Consider the following 17,975-nt stretch of genomic DNA (forward strand, 5'->3'; position numbering starts at 1 on the left):
CAACAAGACATCCCAACTCCTGTATTCGTGGATATTGTCTACATGGATTTTAGTAAAGTATTTGACAAGGTCCCTCGTGGCAGGCTGGTGCAAAAGGTTAAATCTCACGGGATCAAAGGTGAACTAGCTAGATGGATACAGAACTGGCTTGGCCATAGAAGGCAGAGGGTAGCAGTAGAGGGGTCTTTTTCCAGCTGGAGGTCTGTGACTAGTGGTGTTCTGCAGGACTCTGTACTGAGACCTCTGCTGTTTGTGATCTATATAAATGATTTGGAAGAAGACACAGCTGGTGTGATCAGTAAGTTTGCGGATGACACAAAGATTGCTGGATTTGTGGATAGTGATGAACATTGTCAGAGATTACAACAGGATATAGATTGGCTGGAAAATTGGGCGGAGAAATGGAAGATGGAATTTAATCCAGATAAATGCAAAGTGATGCATTTTGGGAGATTTAATGCACGAGGAGCTATACAATAAATGGCAGAACCATCAGGAGTATAGACACACAGAGGGACCTGGGTGTGCAAGTCCACAGATCCTTAAAGGTGGCAGCACAGGTGAAAAAGGTGGTGAAGAAGGCACGTGGCATGCATGCCTTTATAGGATGAGGCATAGAGTATAAAAGTTGGCATATGATGATGCAGCTATATAGAATGTTGGTTAGGCCACATCTGGAATACTGCATCCAGTTCTGGTCACCACATTACCAGAAGGATGTGGAGGCTTTGGAAAGAGTACAGAAAAGGTTTACCAGGATGTTGCCTGGTTTGGAGGGTCTTAGCTGTGAGGAGAGACTGGGTAAACTGGGGTTGTTCTCCTTGGAAAAAGGGAGGTTGAGGGGTGACCTTACAGAAGTTTATAAAATTATGAAGGGCATAGACAGGGTAAACAATTGGAAGCTTTTTCCCAGGTCAGAAATGACAAATACGAGGGGTCACAAGTTCAAGGTAAGGGGGGGGCGCATGCAAGGTTCAATATAGATATGAGGGGGACGTATTTTACAGAGAGGGTGGTGGGGGCCTGGAATGCACTACCAAGCAAGGTAGTCGAGGCAGACACACTAGGATCATTTAAGACTTATCTAGATAGCCACATGAACAGACCGGGAATATAGGGATACAAACAGATGGCCTAGAGAGGAACACATGATTGGTGCAGGCTTGGAGGCTGAGGGCCTGTTCCTGTGCTGTATTGTTCTTTGTTCTCTCAAACTACGCATTCATCTGTGTAATCTTTCTATTCCTACTCTCACCAGAGTGTGGCACCAACAGTAGTCCAGAAATGACTACCTTCGAGGCCCTGTACTTCAGTCTTCTGCCTAACTCTCTATATTCTTGGTACTTGGTGTAAGTCCATTATAAAAACAGCAAAAAAAATGCAACACTTGCAAAGTTACAGTAATGACACAGTGTTTATATAAACGACATACAGAATCAATTGCTTGAAAGTGATTGGTGTGTTAAATAAAACACAACACATTCAACTAACACACATTAAAATTTGAAAGAACTATAGATTACAAAAGCTAAACACAGAATTTGATTCTAAACTTATGAAGTCAAAGAGGGTTACACACCGTGAAAGAAAGTGACTTCTTTTTCTTTTGGAGATGCTGGACTGGAGTGGACGAGCTAGAGGTCACACAACACCGGGTTACAGTCCAACAGGTTTATTTAATATCACAAGCTTTCGGAGCGATGCAGCACTCTGAAAGCTTTGGATTTCAGATAAACCTATTGGACGATAACCAGGTGTTGCGTGACCTCTCGATTTAGGGCTGAATACAAAGAACAAAGAAAGTTAGCACAGGAACAAGCCTTTCGGACAAACAAGTCTGTGCCAATGCAGATGCCCCTCTAATCTAATATTCTCTTTCTTCTACATGGTCCATATCCCTCTATTCTCTGCCTATTTATGTATCTATCCAGATGTCTCTTGAATGTTGCTTTAGAAACTGCTTCCACCACCTCCTCTGGTAGCGCATTCCAGGTATTCAGCACCCTTTGTGTGAAAAACTTGCCCCTTACATCTCTTTTAAACTTCCCCCCTCACTTTCAACCTATGCCCCCAAGTAACTGACCCTTTGACTCTGGGAAAAAGACCCTGACTATCCACTCTATCCAAGCCTGACATAATCTTGTCAACCTCTATCAGGTTCCCCCTCGTCTGTTGATGCTCCAGTGAAAACAATTCAAGTTTGTTCAAGCTTTCTTCATAGTCCATATGCTCCAAATCAGGCAACATCCTGGTAAATCTCTTTTGCACCCTTTCCAATGCATCAATATCCTTCTGGTAGTGTGGTGACCAGAATTGTACATAACATTCTAAACGTGGCCTAACCAAAGTCTTACAGAGCTCCAACATGGTTTTCTAATTCCTATACTCAATGCTATGACCGATGAAGGCCAGTGTGCAACATGCCTTCTTGACCACCTTGTCCACCTGAACAAGGAAACTGTGGATCTGCACGCCTAGATCCCTCTGCATGCTAATATTTCTAAGGGCTCTATCATTTACTTATACTTCTGCAGTAGACCTTCCAAATTGTATCACCTCACATTTGTCCAGGTTAAATTCCATTTGCCATCTTTGAGCCCAGGTCTCCAGCTGATTTATATCCTGCTGTATCATCTGACAATCCTCCTCACTATCTGCTACTCTCCCAATCTTTGTATCATCTGCAAATTTACTAATCAGACCACCTACACTTTTCTCCAAATCATTCATATATTTTACAAACAAGAGGTCCCAGCACTGATCCTTGTGGAAGATCGCTTGTCACAGACTTCCAGTGAAAAGTACCCTTCCGCTGTTAGTCTCTGCTTTCTATGGCCAGGCCAGTTTTGTATCCAACTTACTAGTTCACCTTGGATCCCATATGACTTCACCTTCTGTATCAGCCTGCCATGAGGAACCTTATCGAAGACTTTACTAAAGTCCATGGAGACAACATCCACTGCCCTGGTCAACTTTTCTTGTCACTTCCTCAAAGAACTCAGCCAAGTTTGTGAGACACGGCCTCCCCTTCACAAAATAATGTTGCTTGTCGTTAATGCGCCTTCCAGATGTGAGTACATCCTGTCTCTAAGAATCTTCTCCAATAATTTCTCTACCCCTGATGTAAGGCTCACAGGTCTGTAATTTCTGCCCTTCTCAAACAGAGGAACGATGTTAGCCACTCTCCAATCCTCTGATACCTTGTCTGTGGCTAAAGAGGATACAAAGATTTTGGTCAAGGTCTCAGCAATTTCTTCCCTCGCCTTTCTCAATATTCTGGGATAGACTCTATCTGGCCCTAGGGACTTGTCCAACTTAATATCTTTCAAAACCTCCAATACCTCCTCCCTTTTAATCTCGACATGTCCTAGAATGTCAACATCCTCCTTCCTAAACTCACCATCCACCACATCATTCTCCTTTGTGAATAAGAACAAAGAAATTTACAGCACAGGAACAGGCCCTTCGGCCCTCCAAGCCTACACCGCCTATCCTGCCCGACTGAACTAAAACCCCCTTCCCTTCCGGGGACCATATCCCTCTATTCCCATCTTATTCATGGATTTGTCAAGACGTCCCTTAAAAGTCACCATTTTATCTGCTTCCACTACCCCCACCCCCAGCAGACAGTTCCAGACATCCACGCTGCGTAAAAAAACTTGCCTCGTACATCTCCTTTAAACCTTGCCCCTCACACCTTAAACCTGTGCCCCCTTGTAATTGACTCTTCCACCCTGGGAAAAAGCTTCTGACTATCCACTCTGTCCATGCCTCTCATAATCTTGTAGACTTCTATCAGGTCTCCCCTCAATCTCCATCATTCCAGTGAGAACAAACCAAGTTCATCCAATCTTTCCTCATAGTTAATGCCCTCCATACCAGGCAACATCCTGGTAAATCTTTCCTGTACCCTCTCCAAAGCCTCCACATCCTTCTGGTAGTGTGGTGACCAGAATTGAACACTATATTCCAAGGGCGGCCTAACTAAGGTTCTATAAAGCTGCAACATGGCTTGTCAATTTTTAAACTTAATGCACCAGTTGATGAACAAAAAAAAACAAAGAACAAAATCAGCCCGGGAAACAGGCCCTTCAGCCCAACGAGCCCGCGCCGCCATCTCAACACCACCAGCCCACCTCTCTACCCATGAACATAGAACATAGAACACTACAGCACAAACAGGCCCTTCGGCCCACAAGTTGCGCCGATCACATCACCTACCAACCTACAGACCTATCTATAACCCTCAATCTCATTAAACCCCATATACTCATCCAGAAGTCTTTTAAAAGACCCCAGCGAGTTCGCCTCCACCACCACTGACGGCAGCCGATTCCATTCACTCACCACCCTCTGAGTGAAAAACTTACCCCTAACATCACTTCTGAACCTCCCTCCCCGCACCTTAAATCTGTGTCCTCTCATAGCGACCATTTCAATCCGGGGAAATAGCCTCTGAGAATCCACCCTATCTATTCCTCTCAACATTTTGTAAACTTCTATCAGGTCGCCTCTCAACCTTTGTCTCTCCAGGGAAAAGAGTCCCAGCTCCCTCAACCTAACTTCATAAGGCATGCCTCCCAGTCCAGGCAACATCCTTGTAAATCTCCTCTGCACCCTTTCAATAGCTTCTACATCTTTCCTATAGTGAGGCGACCAGAACTGCGCACAATACTCCAAATGAGGCCTTACAAGGGTCTTATAAAGTTCCAGCATTACCTCCCGACTCCTAAACTCAATCCCTCGATTAATGAAGGCCAGTACACCATACGCCTTCTTGACCACATCCTCCACCTGCGAGGCCGATTTAAGAGTCCTGTGGACCCGGACCCCAAGATCCCTCTGCTCCTCAACACTACTCAGACTTCTGCCCAATCTAATGTTTTACGGCCATCCAGATTGAGGGAAACTGATTTAGGGACAATTTATTCCTGCCAATCAGCCTAACAGCACATCTTTGGGGTGTGGGAGGAAACCAGAGCACCTGGAGAAAACCCACGCAAGCACGGGGAGAATGCGCAAACTCCCACAGACACCGACCCAAATCCATGCGTCTGCACAGCAATCAGCGATAGTAACTGAGCTGTCGTCTTGCCCAGTATCTGGTCCAGTTTAGGCACACACTAACGACATGAAACACTAGGCCAATCTTGAACAACCAAGAGCAGCCCCAGTACGACCCATCGCGTGTATGCCCCTCATTGGACACGAGGTGGACTGACTTAAAACCTGTGAATGAAAGAGAAAAAAAAACAAGGCAAGCATGCCGTATGCCTTCTTGACTACATTCTCCACTTGTGTTGCCACTTTCAGTGACTTGTCTACCTGTACACCCAGACCCCTTTGCCTGTCAAGGAAGGGTTAAGGGTTCTGCCATTTACTGTCTATTTCCTATCTGTATTAGACCTTCCAAAATGCATTACCTCGCGTTTGTAAGTGATGCAAAGTACTTGTTAAAGACCTCATCCACCTCATCTGGCTCCACACACAATTCCCTTCACTGTCCTTGACTGGACCATCCTTTCCTCAGCTGCCTTCTTCCTCCTTATATACACATCAAAAACCCCAGGATTCCCCTCAATCCTGACTGCCAAGGTCATTTCGTGGCCACTTTTAGCCCTCCGAGGTCCCTCTTTAAGCTTGTTCCTGCTCTCTTTGTGTTCCTCAAGAGCCTTATCTGTTTTCAATTTCCTGAAATGTTTATATGCCTCCTTTTTTTTCACTAAACTCACAGTCTCTCTCTCTTGTTGTCCAGGGTTCCCGAATCTTGCCATCTTTATCCTTCATTTTTACAGGGACATTCTTGCTGTGAATTGTTAACAACTGACTCTTAAAAGGCTCCCACATACTGGATGTGGGTTTACCCTCAAACAGCCTCCCCCCAGTCTACATTCCTGAGCTCTTGCCTAATACTGTCAGAGTTAGCCTTCCCCCAGTTTAGTAATTTCACTCTGGGACTATTTCTATCCTTTTCTACAAGTATTTTGTAACTTATAGAATTGTGATCACTGATCAATATTTTAACATGTTTTTACACAAGAGGATTTTGAATTTGAAAATGCAGCTGATGATTTTAGTTGCTAGGGAGTCATACCGTTCCACACTATTACTCTTCGACCTTAATATCTTACATTACTGGCTTTAGGGTCATATGTTTTTCTCATGATGACATCACCTTCTCAAATATGGGTGTGATGCTCAGACCAAGACATCTGTTGAGCTAATGTCCCAGAATTCAGCATAAATCATATTGGGTTGACATATTTCGATTATGTGACTAATGTCCATAACTAAACTACAAATTAATTGAAAATAATTATCAAAATTAACCTTTTCTACAAGGGCAAACCTGCGCACAGTATTTAAGATGTTGTCTCACCAATACCCTGTACAACTGAAGCATCACAACACCAGGTTAAAGTTCAGTTCTAGGTTAAAGTGTAACAGGTTTATTTGATAGCACAAGCCATAAGCTTTCAGAGCACTACCCCTTCATCAGGTGAGTGGGAGTTGGGTTCATAAACAGGGCATATAAAGATACAAACTCAATTTACACAATAAAGGTTGGAATGCAAATCTTTACGGGTAATCAAGTCTTAAAGACAATGTGAGTGGAGAGAGGGTTAAGCACAGGTTAAAGAGATGTGTATTGTCTCCAGCCAGGACAGTTCATGAGATTTTGCAAACCCAGGCAAGTCACGGGGGTTACAGATAGTGCGACATGAACCCAAGATCCCAGTTGAGGCCATCCTCATTATCAGTCTCTGCTCAGCGATTCTGTGTCGTGTGTCATGAATGCCACCCTCACTAACTGGCTAATCTCAGCTTTTTATTCTTTCTGTCAAAGTGAGAGACTTCGCATTTATCCCACATTTCACTCGATCTGTCAGATTTTTATCCACTCTCAATCTATTTATATTCATTTACAAATTCCTTATGTTGTCTTCACAACATATTCTCCGATCTATCGTTGTATCATCTGCAAATTTATCGAAGATTCCTTGCTCCCATCAGTTAAGTCATGGATATAAATACAAAGTTAAGTTCCCAGCATAAAACCATCAAAATTCATGATGTAATGTTTGTTCCCATCCCCTCACCTGATTCTTTAAACCTCCCCAAAAGGATTAGCAAAATGCTCTGTGAGAAAACTCTTCCTAGTTCTGATGAGGTTCAATCTGTCCAACTTGGACAGATCCCTTCCTCCTTAGAACAAGTCTCACTGTCCCACTGCTGCTCCATCTGCACCTGCACTATTCAACTGCTCTAGCCTTCTACTTTTACATTAACTTGCAGGTGGAAATAGGACTAATTGGGAGATGACATGTCATGCTTGCTAGTTTGTTTGCTTGCTTCCTAAATCTTCCTGCGGTATCATGTCCCTGTTCTACCTTTGGCATTGGTACCAACATGGACCAACCTCTGGCTATTCACCCTCCTCCCTCTGCAACTGCTTAATGACAGCTTGATTCCAGCTCCGAGGAAGCAGCATATCATCCTACATTCATGTCTACAACCACATCTGTCTGATCTCCCTACTATAGGATCCCGCAGCACTATCCCTATCTTCTTCCTCTCCTCCTGTACAGCTTCAAACATGAATATTGGTTAGAAACATAGAAACGATGAGCAGGAGTGGGTTATCCAACCCTTTGCACCTGGTCTGCCATTCAACATGATAATAACTGACCCTTTATCTGAACACCATACGCCCGTGCTTACCCCAAGTCCCTTTTAGAGTCCAGAAATCTATTTCCTCCTTAAATATATTCAGAGACTTGCCCTACAGAGCCTACGTGTTAGAGAATTCCACAGACTCACTGCCCTCTAAGTGAAGGTGTTTCTCCTCATCTCAGTCCTAAACGGCCAATCCCATATCCTGAGACTCTGACCCCTTCTTGACTCACAGCCAGAGGAAACAACATCTCTGCATCCAGTCTGTCCACTCAGGATTTTATATGGTTCAATAAGATCATTTCAATTTGGGCAGCATGGTGGCTCAGTGGTTAGCACTGCTACACCAGGGACCCGGGTGTGATTCCTGGCTTGGGTCACTGTGTGGAGTTTGCACATTTTCCCTGTGTCTGCATGGGTTTCCTCCAAATGCTCCAATTTCATTCCACAGTCCAAAGATGTGTGGGTTAGGTGGATTGGCCATGCTAAATTGCCCCTTAGTGTCAGGGGGACTGGCTAGGATAAGTGCACGGGGTTATGGGGATAGGGCCTGGGTGGGATTGTGGGCCAAATGGCCTTGTAGAATTCTATGAACCATCTAAACCTTCTAAATTCCAGTGAATACAGGCCCAGTTGATTCAATCTCCACTCGTACAATAATCCTGCCATCCCAAGAATCAAGCTGTCGAACTTTTGCTGCACTCCCTTGATGACAATGATATCTTTTCTTAGATAAGGAGAGTAAAACTGCAATACTTCAGGTGTGGTCTCATCCTGCACAGTGTCAGTAAGACGTCCTTGCTTCTGTACTCAAGCTCTCTTGCAATGAAAGCCAACACTCCATTTACCTTTCTAACTGCTTGGTGTAGCTCCATGCTTGCACTAAGTGACTGGTATACTAGACCACCCAAGTTCCTTTGTAAGTCAATATTTCCTGATCTGTTACCATTTAAATAATACTCTGCATTCTGGCTCTCCATCTGCCATGTATTTTCCCACTCAGTCAACTTGTCTAAATCCCCTTGAAGCCTTTAACATCCTCCTGACCATTCACATTTCCACCAATGTGTTGTCTGCAAACTTGGAAATATTATTTTTGGTTCCCTCATCCAAATCATTGCTGTATATTGTGAGTTGTGGAGACTGCAATGCACTGTCAGTGGCAGTTTATAGAATCATAGAAACCCTACAGCGCAGAAAGAGGCCCTTCAGCCCACCGACCATAATCCCACCCTGGCCCCACCCCCATATCTCTACACATTTACCCACTAATCCCTCTAATCTAAGCATCTCAGGACACTAAGGGGCAATTTTTTAGCATGGCCAATCAGCCTAACCTGCACATCTTTGGACTGTGGGAGGAAACCCATTCAGACACGAGGAGAATGTGCAAACTCCACACAGACATGACCCAAGCCAGGAATCGAACCCAGATCCCTGGAGTTTTCACAAAGGGGCAAACCCCGAAAACTTGTGGGTTTACTGTGAAATAAACTTGTTGGACTTTAACCTGGTGTTGTGAGACTTCTTACTGTGCCCATAGGAGAGTCAGCAAGAGCCCCATGCCATGCTTATTTTGGAAGGCTTGAAGGGCTAGATGGTCTACTCCTGCTCTTAAAGGAGATAGCTGGCTATGTTGTTCCAAAATCCCTTTAGTTTGGAAGTTGACAAATGTAACACCACCTTTCAAGAAAGGAAGTGATAGAAAGCAGGGAGCTACCTACCAGTTAGCCTAGCATCAGCCATTGAGAAAATATTACTAAAGAAACCTTAACGTACTTTGAAAAGTGTAACGATTACAAGTCAACATGGTTTTCCTGCTTGACAGATGTTTTAGAATTTTTGAGGGTGTGACAAGTAGGTTAGATAAAGAAGAACCAGCAGATGTTTTGTACCTGGATTTCCAAAGAGTGTCACATGCAAGGGATCATGGAGTTGGAGGTAATATATTAGCATGGATCGAGAATTAGATAATGGACAGGAAACAGAGAGTGGGTATAAACAGGTATTTTCAAGTTGGCAGATTGGTGATGTGACGCAAGGATCAATGTTTGAGCCTCTACTATTTACAATCTATATTAATGACTTAGAATGAAGAGACAGAGAGTAAGGGATCTAAATTTGCTGATGATACAAAACTGGGTGGAAAGGTAAGCTATGGGAAGGACACAGAGGATGCAAAAAAATGTCCAATTAAGTGAGCGGCAACAAGATGACAGATTAGAGCATAATGTGGAGAATGTGAAGTTATTCATGTTAGTCAAAACAATAGAAAAGCAACATTTTTTTTTAAAAGGTGTGAGACTTGTAAATGTTGTTCAAAGGGATTTGGGTATACAAGGGACACAAAAAGTTACCATACTGGTGCAGCAAGCAATTAGGAAGGTGAATAACGTGCTGGCCTTTATTGCAAAGGGTTTGTAATAGAGGAATAAAGAAAACTTGCTGCAATTATACAAAGACCACATCTGGAATACTGTGTGCAATTTTAGTCAAGGAAGAGGCTACTTGTTTAGGAGGCAGTTAGTGAAGATTCACTAAACTGGTGTAATAAAACAAAGTGCTGCAGATCCTGGGAACGCGAAATAAAAATAAAGTACCGGAAAGAGTCAATGGTTCTGGTAGCATCTGTAGAGAAAGAAAAACAGTTAAAGTTTTGAGTCCAATATTTCATTTCTGGAACTGAAGGGAGATAGAAATGCAATGGGTTTGATGCTGTTAAAAGTAGAACAGAATGAAAGATCTAAGTCAAAGACTCAGAGTGATTATGTAGTAAAAATGTGCAATTTTTACAATTTAAATAATAGTCTGTTTTGCTGTTATTCCTACCAAATGGATGACCATCTGCCACACCCTCACCCACTTAGACTATCTATATCCCTTTGCAGACTTTGCTTTGCCACCCATCTTAATATCATCTGTGAATTTTGACACATTACACTTTGTCTCCAAGTCCAGATCATCTGTGTAAATTGTAAACAATTGCGGTCCCAACACTGATCCCTGAGGCACACCACTAGTCACTGATCGCTAACCAGAAAAATACTCATTTACCCCCACTCTTTGTTTTCTGTAAGTTAACCAATCCTCTAGCCATGCTAATACATTACCTGTAACACCGTGTACCTTCAGCTTATGGAACAGTCTTTGGTGCGGCACCTTGTCAAATGTCTTCTGGAAATCCAGATACACCACATCCACAGGTTCCCCATTTTCCATTGCACATGTAATGTTCACAAAGAATTCCACCAAATTAGTCAAACATGACCTTCCCTTCATGAACCCATGCTGCGTCCTCCCAATGGGACAATTTATATCCAGATGTCTCGCTATTTCTTCCTTGATAGATTCAAGCATTTTCCCTACTGCAGAAGTTAAGCTAACCAGCCTATAGTTACCTGCCTTTTGTCTACCTCCTTTTTTAAACAGTTCAAAGAGTTTTAAGAATGTAGAACTTGTTACTGCAGGGAGTGGTTGAAGCAAATAGTGTAAATGCAATTAAGAGGAAACTAGGGATGGGAATATAGTTACACTGGTAGATTTTGATGAAAGATAATGGGAAATGACTGAAGAGGAACAGAATGACCAGTACGATTGGCCCGTTTCTGTGCTGCAAATCCTGTTACTTGGATGTAAATTGTATTGACAGCAGGTGCATTTCTCAATGCTTACATTCATAGAATTATATAGTGTAAAAGAGGTCCATTAAGTCTGCATTGACATGGGAGAAACACCTGACCTCCCACCTCATCCCATTTACCAGCACTTGGCACATTGTAACACTCAGGCCTATGGGTCAAGTGCTGATCCAGGTACTTTTTAAAGGATGTGAGGCATCCCACCTCTCCCACCCTCCCAGGCAGTGCATTCCAGACCGTGATCACTCTCTGGGTAAAAAGGTTTTTCCTCATATCCCCCTAAACCTCCTGCACCTTGAACCTACGTCCCATTGATTATATTCAACACAAAGAACTCTTTGAGAACAACACAAATTAGACAAAACACTTCAAATTTAAGAACAATTTTATTAGAAAGTTTCTCATATGTATCTTCATTAAAGTTAAACAATTTAACAATGTCATAAAAATACAACATTACAAATGACCCATACGTTCAAGCCTAGGATTTGAAAATCATCTATTTCAAACAATAATCCCAGTAGTATTCCTAAAAGGGTTCTTGTGTTGTCTTGTCAAGGTGCCAAATAGTCTGCATGACCAGAAACTTACATATCTGTACATAATCTGCTAAAATTACAATGCTCCTTCAGGAGAGCCATATGGGGAGAAACTTTTAACAAAATAGAGCAACTGTTTGAAGTATCACTGAAAAACTTTCTTGGACAAGAAAAAGCTAATTTTAAAAAAAGATTATTTTTGTGATTGAGTATCCACATGTTGAATTTTTACGTCTTGCGGGTGGATATCTCATTCCAACTAGTGAGCTTACACTAATAATTCACCCTCATTTAAAAAATGTTCAAAGCATATACATACAATTGAAGCTTTTTTTCATATAATTTTATCCCAAAGTGATTTGTATAGGATTTGTTCTGTGTAAGTCATTTTTTTTAGAAAATGCATCGTAGTGTTACTTAGTCACTAACTTTTTTTACAATAAAGTGATGTGAAAAAGATAGAAATGTTCATATTAAGTATGAAAAAATGTAGAACAAACAGACAAGAGAAACAAGCTGTCTATGTATGCAACGGTGGACAGTTTACATCCACACAAAGTTAGCACCCAGACTCAAGGTTAGCACCATTAAAACATGCAGCTTTTAAAAATTCTCAAACTCTTCAACATTTGATTATTGAAAGCTATTAGAAGTACAGTGCAAGGTATCTGTTGAATCTTTAGCATATTGGGATTGATGGTTGCCTGGAGACGCTGGCTCTTATCAGAGGTATATGTAAGGCATAGTCTTTATTTCATTTACGTTCCCATTGTAGTTACCATTCTGGTCTGAATCCGTCCTTAAAAACAAAGAGTATCTTGTGTTTAGTCAATTGTTCTATTAATGAACTCAGATTCTTTATAGAAAAGCAACATAAGTGGAAACTAATAGGCAATTTGAAAGCCAAGGAGATGGAGAAGTATTGATAGATATTGAGCCAAATTTTCTGACCATTCATGCCAGCAGGATTTTCCCTTACTGCTGCAGTGAAGGGAAATTTAACATGTTGCCATATTCACTCCAGCAGGAGTGTTGCGGCTTAGGCCAACAGTTTATCATGTACAAAGTGTAGCTTTTGGCAGAAAATGTCAAAATCTGAGCAGGTCTGACAGTATCTGTGCAGAGAGAATAGAACCAACGCTTTGAGTCTGGATTACCTTTTGTCAGAGCTGAGCTGGAATCTGAAACAAGAACAGAAAATGATGGAAAAACTCAGCAGTCTGACTGCATCTGTGGAGCTCCTACGAAGGGTCATCCAGATTTGAAACTCTCTCTCCACAGATGCTGTCAGACCTGCTGAGTTTCTCCAGCGTTTCCTTTCTGAAGCAAAAAGACTCTGTTTTTACTTCAGATTCTGGTATCCGCAGTACCATGCCTTTATCTCTATAGAACAGAATCCCACAGTGCAGAAAGAGACCATTTGGCCCATCGAGTCTGCACCCACCCCCACAACCCCGTACTGGTCCCCTGACAGTAAGGGGCAATTTACCACGGCCAAGCCACCTAACCTGCACATCTTTGGACTGTGGGAGGAAACCCACGCAGACACAGAGAGAATGTGCAAACTCCACACAGACAGTGACTCAAGCCTGGAATTGAACCCAGGTCCCTGGTGCTGTGAGGCACTAACCACAGTGCCACCCCAAATCTATCTTTTGAGCTGTCCAACTAATTCTGGAAAATTGTGCTCCTTGCCTATTTCAGAGATCCCTTTCTCAGATCAGTTTTCATGATTTATCTGGCCTCTAAACTTTTTCAGAAGTCTGTTTACATAAACAGTTTAGACCATTATCTCAGATTGGTTCCATTATCAAGGCTTGGCCATCTTTTTGTTCTTGAACTGTTTGAAGAGCAGTTATTTTTCTAAATGTTTTCTCATATCATGGTTTGATTTGATCCCTCTCACTATGTTTTTTTTAAAACATCAGGCACTAACATTATACATTAACATAGTTGAGGCTGTTCCAATCAGTTATTTCCTTGTTGAGGCATCCTACTATTTCCTTGCTTCCCATAGGAAGCCTTTGTCTCTATGGCCTGTATAACTATAGGTTAATTCAATTATTAATTCTTCAACAGTTGTGTGGTGTTGTCCTGATGTAGGGACTGAGAAATATTGCTGAGGCAGAATAGAGGGATGTTTAATCTGTAAATAGTTAACCTACGCTACTGTTGTTGTTTAAGAGAAAACAGAACGCTTTGATTTAATGAAAACACATTCTTTAACACACCATTTCAGGCTTAATTTGCAGGGAAGAACATAATAACTGTTCCCAAACAAAGTAATGCCAGGAGGCAAGATGTGAACGTTTTGGTAGTACTGGCATCCTGACTACTTTTCATTCGAAACTAATGAAAATGGGATGAATCAGGCGACTGTGTGGAGTTTGCACATTCTCCCCGTGTCTGCGTGGGTTTCCTCGCACACTCCAAAGATGTGCAGGTGAGGTGGATTGGCTGTGCTAAATTGTCCTTTAGTGTCGGGGGCTTAGTGGGGTTACGGGGATAAGGTCTGGGTGGGATTGTTGTTGGTCAGGCTCAATAGGCCTCTTTCTGCTCTGCAGGGATTCTATAAACTCCATGTTTTCACTTTCCCATGCTCTTCTATTTATAGCATTTCAATGGAAACAAATTTTCCAGCTCACCGGCTCTTCCGTGGGTCTCAGGGACTGATTCTTGAGTTTTTTTTCCTCTTGCCTTTATAACACGACAAGCTTTGCACAAAATAAGAGACGTGTTTGTTACAAATTATTTACCTTCAACACAAGTCTTGCTGCATTCATCTTGTGTATTGAATCTGTTTTTATTTCCGTTGCAGCCACCATACCAGAACCGTGTGCACAATTTCGTCTTTACATCATAGTACCATTTGAGGGAAAAGTTTCGGCAATTTCCTTCATCCCGTTGTAATTCACAGATGTCTTTAACTGTGAGAACAATATGATAGATTGTTAAACAATTGAGTAGATCAGGATAAATGAACGGTACTTAGTATTTTGGATAACTTAGGCAGATTCATAGAATCCCTACAGTGCAGAAAGAGACCACTCAGCCCATCGAGTCTGCACCAACCATAATCCCACCCAGGCCCTATCCCCCATGACCCCATACATTTAACCTAGTTAGTCCCCCTGACACTAAGGGGCAATTTAGCATGGCCAATGCACATAACCCACACATCTCTGGAGTGTGGAAGGAAACCGGAGTACCCAGAGGAGACACTATGGGCCACACAAAAAGATCAATAATGTGTGGAAATCCATTTCAGGTTACTTGTGTTTGAATTTATATTACATAGGCAGAGAGAGCCAATTGCTACAATGGCACAGTGGTTAGCACTGCCTCCCAGGGACCCAAGTTCTATTTCTACCGGAATGGAGCTTGCATCTTCTCCTCATGCCTGCATGGGTTTCCCTCAGGGTCCTCTGGTTCCCTCCCATGTTCCAGGTTGTGAATGTGTGGAATTCTCAGCCCAGTGAAGCAGTTGAGGCTCCCTCATTGAATGTTTTAAAGACAAGGATAGACACAATTTTGAACAGTAGAGGAATTAAGGATTATGGTGAGCAGGTGGGTAAGTGGAGCTGAGTCCATGAAAAGATCAGTAATGATCTTATTGAATGGCGGAGCAGGCTCGAGGGGCCAGATGGCCTACTCCTGCTCCTTATACAACAACCTACCATGTGGTACCTTGTCAAAAGCCTTGCTAAAGTCCATGTGGACATCAACTGCACTGCCCTCATCTGTCCTTCAAAAAACTCAATCAAATTTGTGAGACATGATTTTCCACTCACAAAGCCATGCTGACTGTCCCTAATCAGTCTTTGCGTCTCTAAATGCCTGTAGATCCTGTCTCTCAAAATACCTTCCAACAATTTACCCACCACAGATGTGAGGCTCACTGGCCTGTAGTTCCCAAGCTTTTCCCTGCAGCCCTCTTTAAGGAAAGGCCTGGGAACTACAGGCCAGTGAGCCTCACATCTGTGGTGGGTAAATTGTTGGAAGGTATTTTGAGAGACAGGATCTACAGGCATTTAGAGACGCAAAGACTGATTAGGGACAGTCAGCATGGCTTTGTGAGTGGAAAATCATGTCTCACAAATTTGATTGAGTTTTTTGAAGGGGTAACCAAGAAGGTAGATGAGGGCAGTGCAGTTGATGTTGTCTACATGGACTTTAGCAAGGCCTTTGACAAAGTACCGCATTGTAGGTTATTGCATAAGGTTAAATCTCACGGGATCCAGGGTGAGGTATCTAAATGGATACAAAATTGGCTTCTTGACAGAATGTGGAGATGCCGACATTGGACATTCTTGACAGAAGCCAGAGGGTGGTTGTAGATGGTTGTTTTTCAAACTGGAGGCCTGTGACTAGCGGTGTGCCTCAGGGATCAGTGCTGGGCCCACTGTTATTAGTCATTTCTATTAATGATTTGGATGAGAATATGGGGGCATGGTTAGTAAGTTTGCAGAAGACACTAGGATTGGTGGCATAGTGGACAGTGAAGAAAATTATCTCCAATTGTAATGGGATCTTGATCAATTGGGTCAGTGGACTGACAATTAATTTAGATAAATGCGAGGTGATGCATTTTGGTAGATTGAAGCTGGGCAAGACTTACTCAGTTAATGGTGTGGTGTTGGGGAGACTTATAGATCAAAAAGATCTAGGGGTACATGTTCATAGCTCCTTGAAAGTGGAGCCACAGGGGTATAGAGTGGTGAAGGTGGCATTTGGCATGCTTGGTTTCATCGGTCAGAACACTGGATATAGGAAGTAAAATGTCTTGTTGAAATTGTATAAGACATTAAGGCCACACTTGGAATACTGTGTACAGTTCTGGTCACCCTATTATAGAAAGGATATTATTAAACTAGAAAGAGTGCAGAAAAGATTTACTGGGATGCTACCAGGACTTGATGGATTGAGTTATAAGGAGAGGCTGGATAGACTGGGACTTTTTTCTCTGGAGTGTAGAAGGTTGAGGGATGATCTTATAGAGGTCTATAAAATAATGAGGGCCACAGATCAGCTAGATAGTCAATATCTTCTCCTAAAGGTAGGGGAGTCTAAAACTAGAGGTGAGACGGAAGAGATACAAAAGTGGCCAGAGGGACAATTTTTTCACACAGAGGGTGGTCAGCGTCTGGAACAAGCTGCCAGAGGTAGTAATAGAGGTGGGTACAATTTTGTCTTTTAAAAAGCATTTAGATAGTTTTATGGGTATGATTGGTATAGGGGAATATGGGCCAAATGAGGGCAATTAGGACTGGCTTAGGGGTTTTCAAAAAAAGGCAGCATGGACAGGTTGGGCTGAAGGGCCTGTTTCCATACTGTAAACCTCTATGACTCTATGGAAAGAGGTACTCAGATTGCACCATGTTCAAAGTGCTGTCAGCTTTATGCCCTGGGAAGTTTAATATTAGTGCACTTTTTACCTGACAATGTGATTCCCTCAGGTTTGGGTTCGGATGTGTTTTCTTCCAGTACTGTGGGAGAAAACAATAGGGAATGTAATTTGCTTTTTTTCCTGTTGATTTCTATAGTTTTAACATCTGCAAGAAAAAAAACCACTGAGCAATGGTCAGTATTCTTATTGTCGGCAATGTGTGTATTCCCTCCCCTGCTACGTTACTTACTTGTTTTTGTGCATTCTGCAATGCACTCAGCTTCTGTGTCAAACCTATTACCATTACCGTCACAGCCGCCATACCAGAACTGAGTGCAGATGTTGTTTTTGCTGTCAAAGAACCATTTTGCACTATACTCTGAGCACTGCGATCCAGCGTCAAAGTCCAGCATGCACCGATCTGTGAAATTTATGTGTAAAATACGAGTTGTTAACACAGACTATTTGAAAGAAATGGGATAGTGCAATGCTAATGCAAGTTGAAAAGTTATTATTAACATCTTGATTGGTAGTTGGTGTAATCGTGCTGGGTAATCCTTGGTGTGTACTGTTACAGGAGCCATGTTCCATTGCAACAACAATGCACTACCAGCAGTGCAGTTTAGTTCTTTTAATGACAAAGGGTCCCTACTCAGGAGGCTGACAGCAATAGTACTTAAAATAATGATGTTATTTCTCTTTACCTGTGTAGGAGTCACCCCCTGGGCTTATCCATAC

General features: G+C 42.4%; 1 protein-coding gene across 5 annotated transcripts in view; it reads right to left on the minus strand.

Annotated features, from left to right (window-relative positions):
• Positions 1-11,679: 11,679 nt before the first annotated feature.
• Positions 11,680-17,975, minus strand: part of LOC145349814 (collagen alpha-3(VI) chain-like) — a 154,664-nt gene continuing 148,368 nt past the window's right edge. For 4 of the 5 annotated variants that reach the window (XM_080198362.1, XM_080198364.1, XM_080198363.1 and 1 more), the window contains 4 exons: positions 17,488-17,658; positions 17,287-17,337; positions 14,608-14,778; positions 11,680-12,650 (listed from right to left, as the gene is read on the minus strand). In XM_080198362.1, the coding sequence (XP_080054488.1) occupies positions 12,610-12,650; positions 14,608-14,778; positions 17,287-17,337; positions 17,488-17,658 (434 nt within the window). In that variant the 3' untranslated portion in view covers positions 11,680-12,609. The remainder of the gene's footprint in view (positions 12,651-14,607; positions 14,779-17,286; positions 17,338-17,487; positions 17,659-17,975) is intronic. The other variant, XM_080198361.1, reaches the window with a different exon arrangement.

This window comes from Carcharhinus amblyrhynchos, chromosome 11, assembly GCF_965287045.1.
Source record: "Carcharhinus amblyrhynchos chromosome 11, sCarAmb.v2.hapA, whole genome shotgun sequence".
Lineage (NCBI taxonomy): Eukaryota > Metazoa > Chordata > Chondrichthyes > Carcharhiniformes > Carcharhinidae > Carcharhinus > Carcharhinus amblyrhynchos.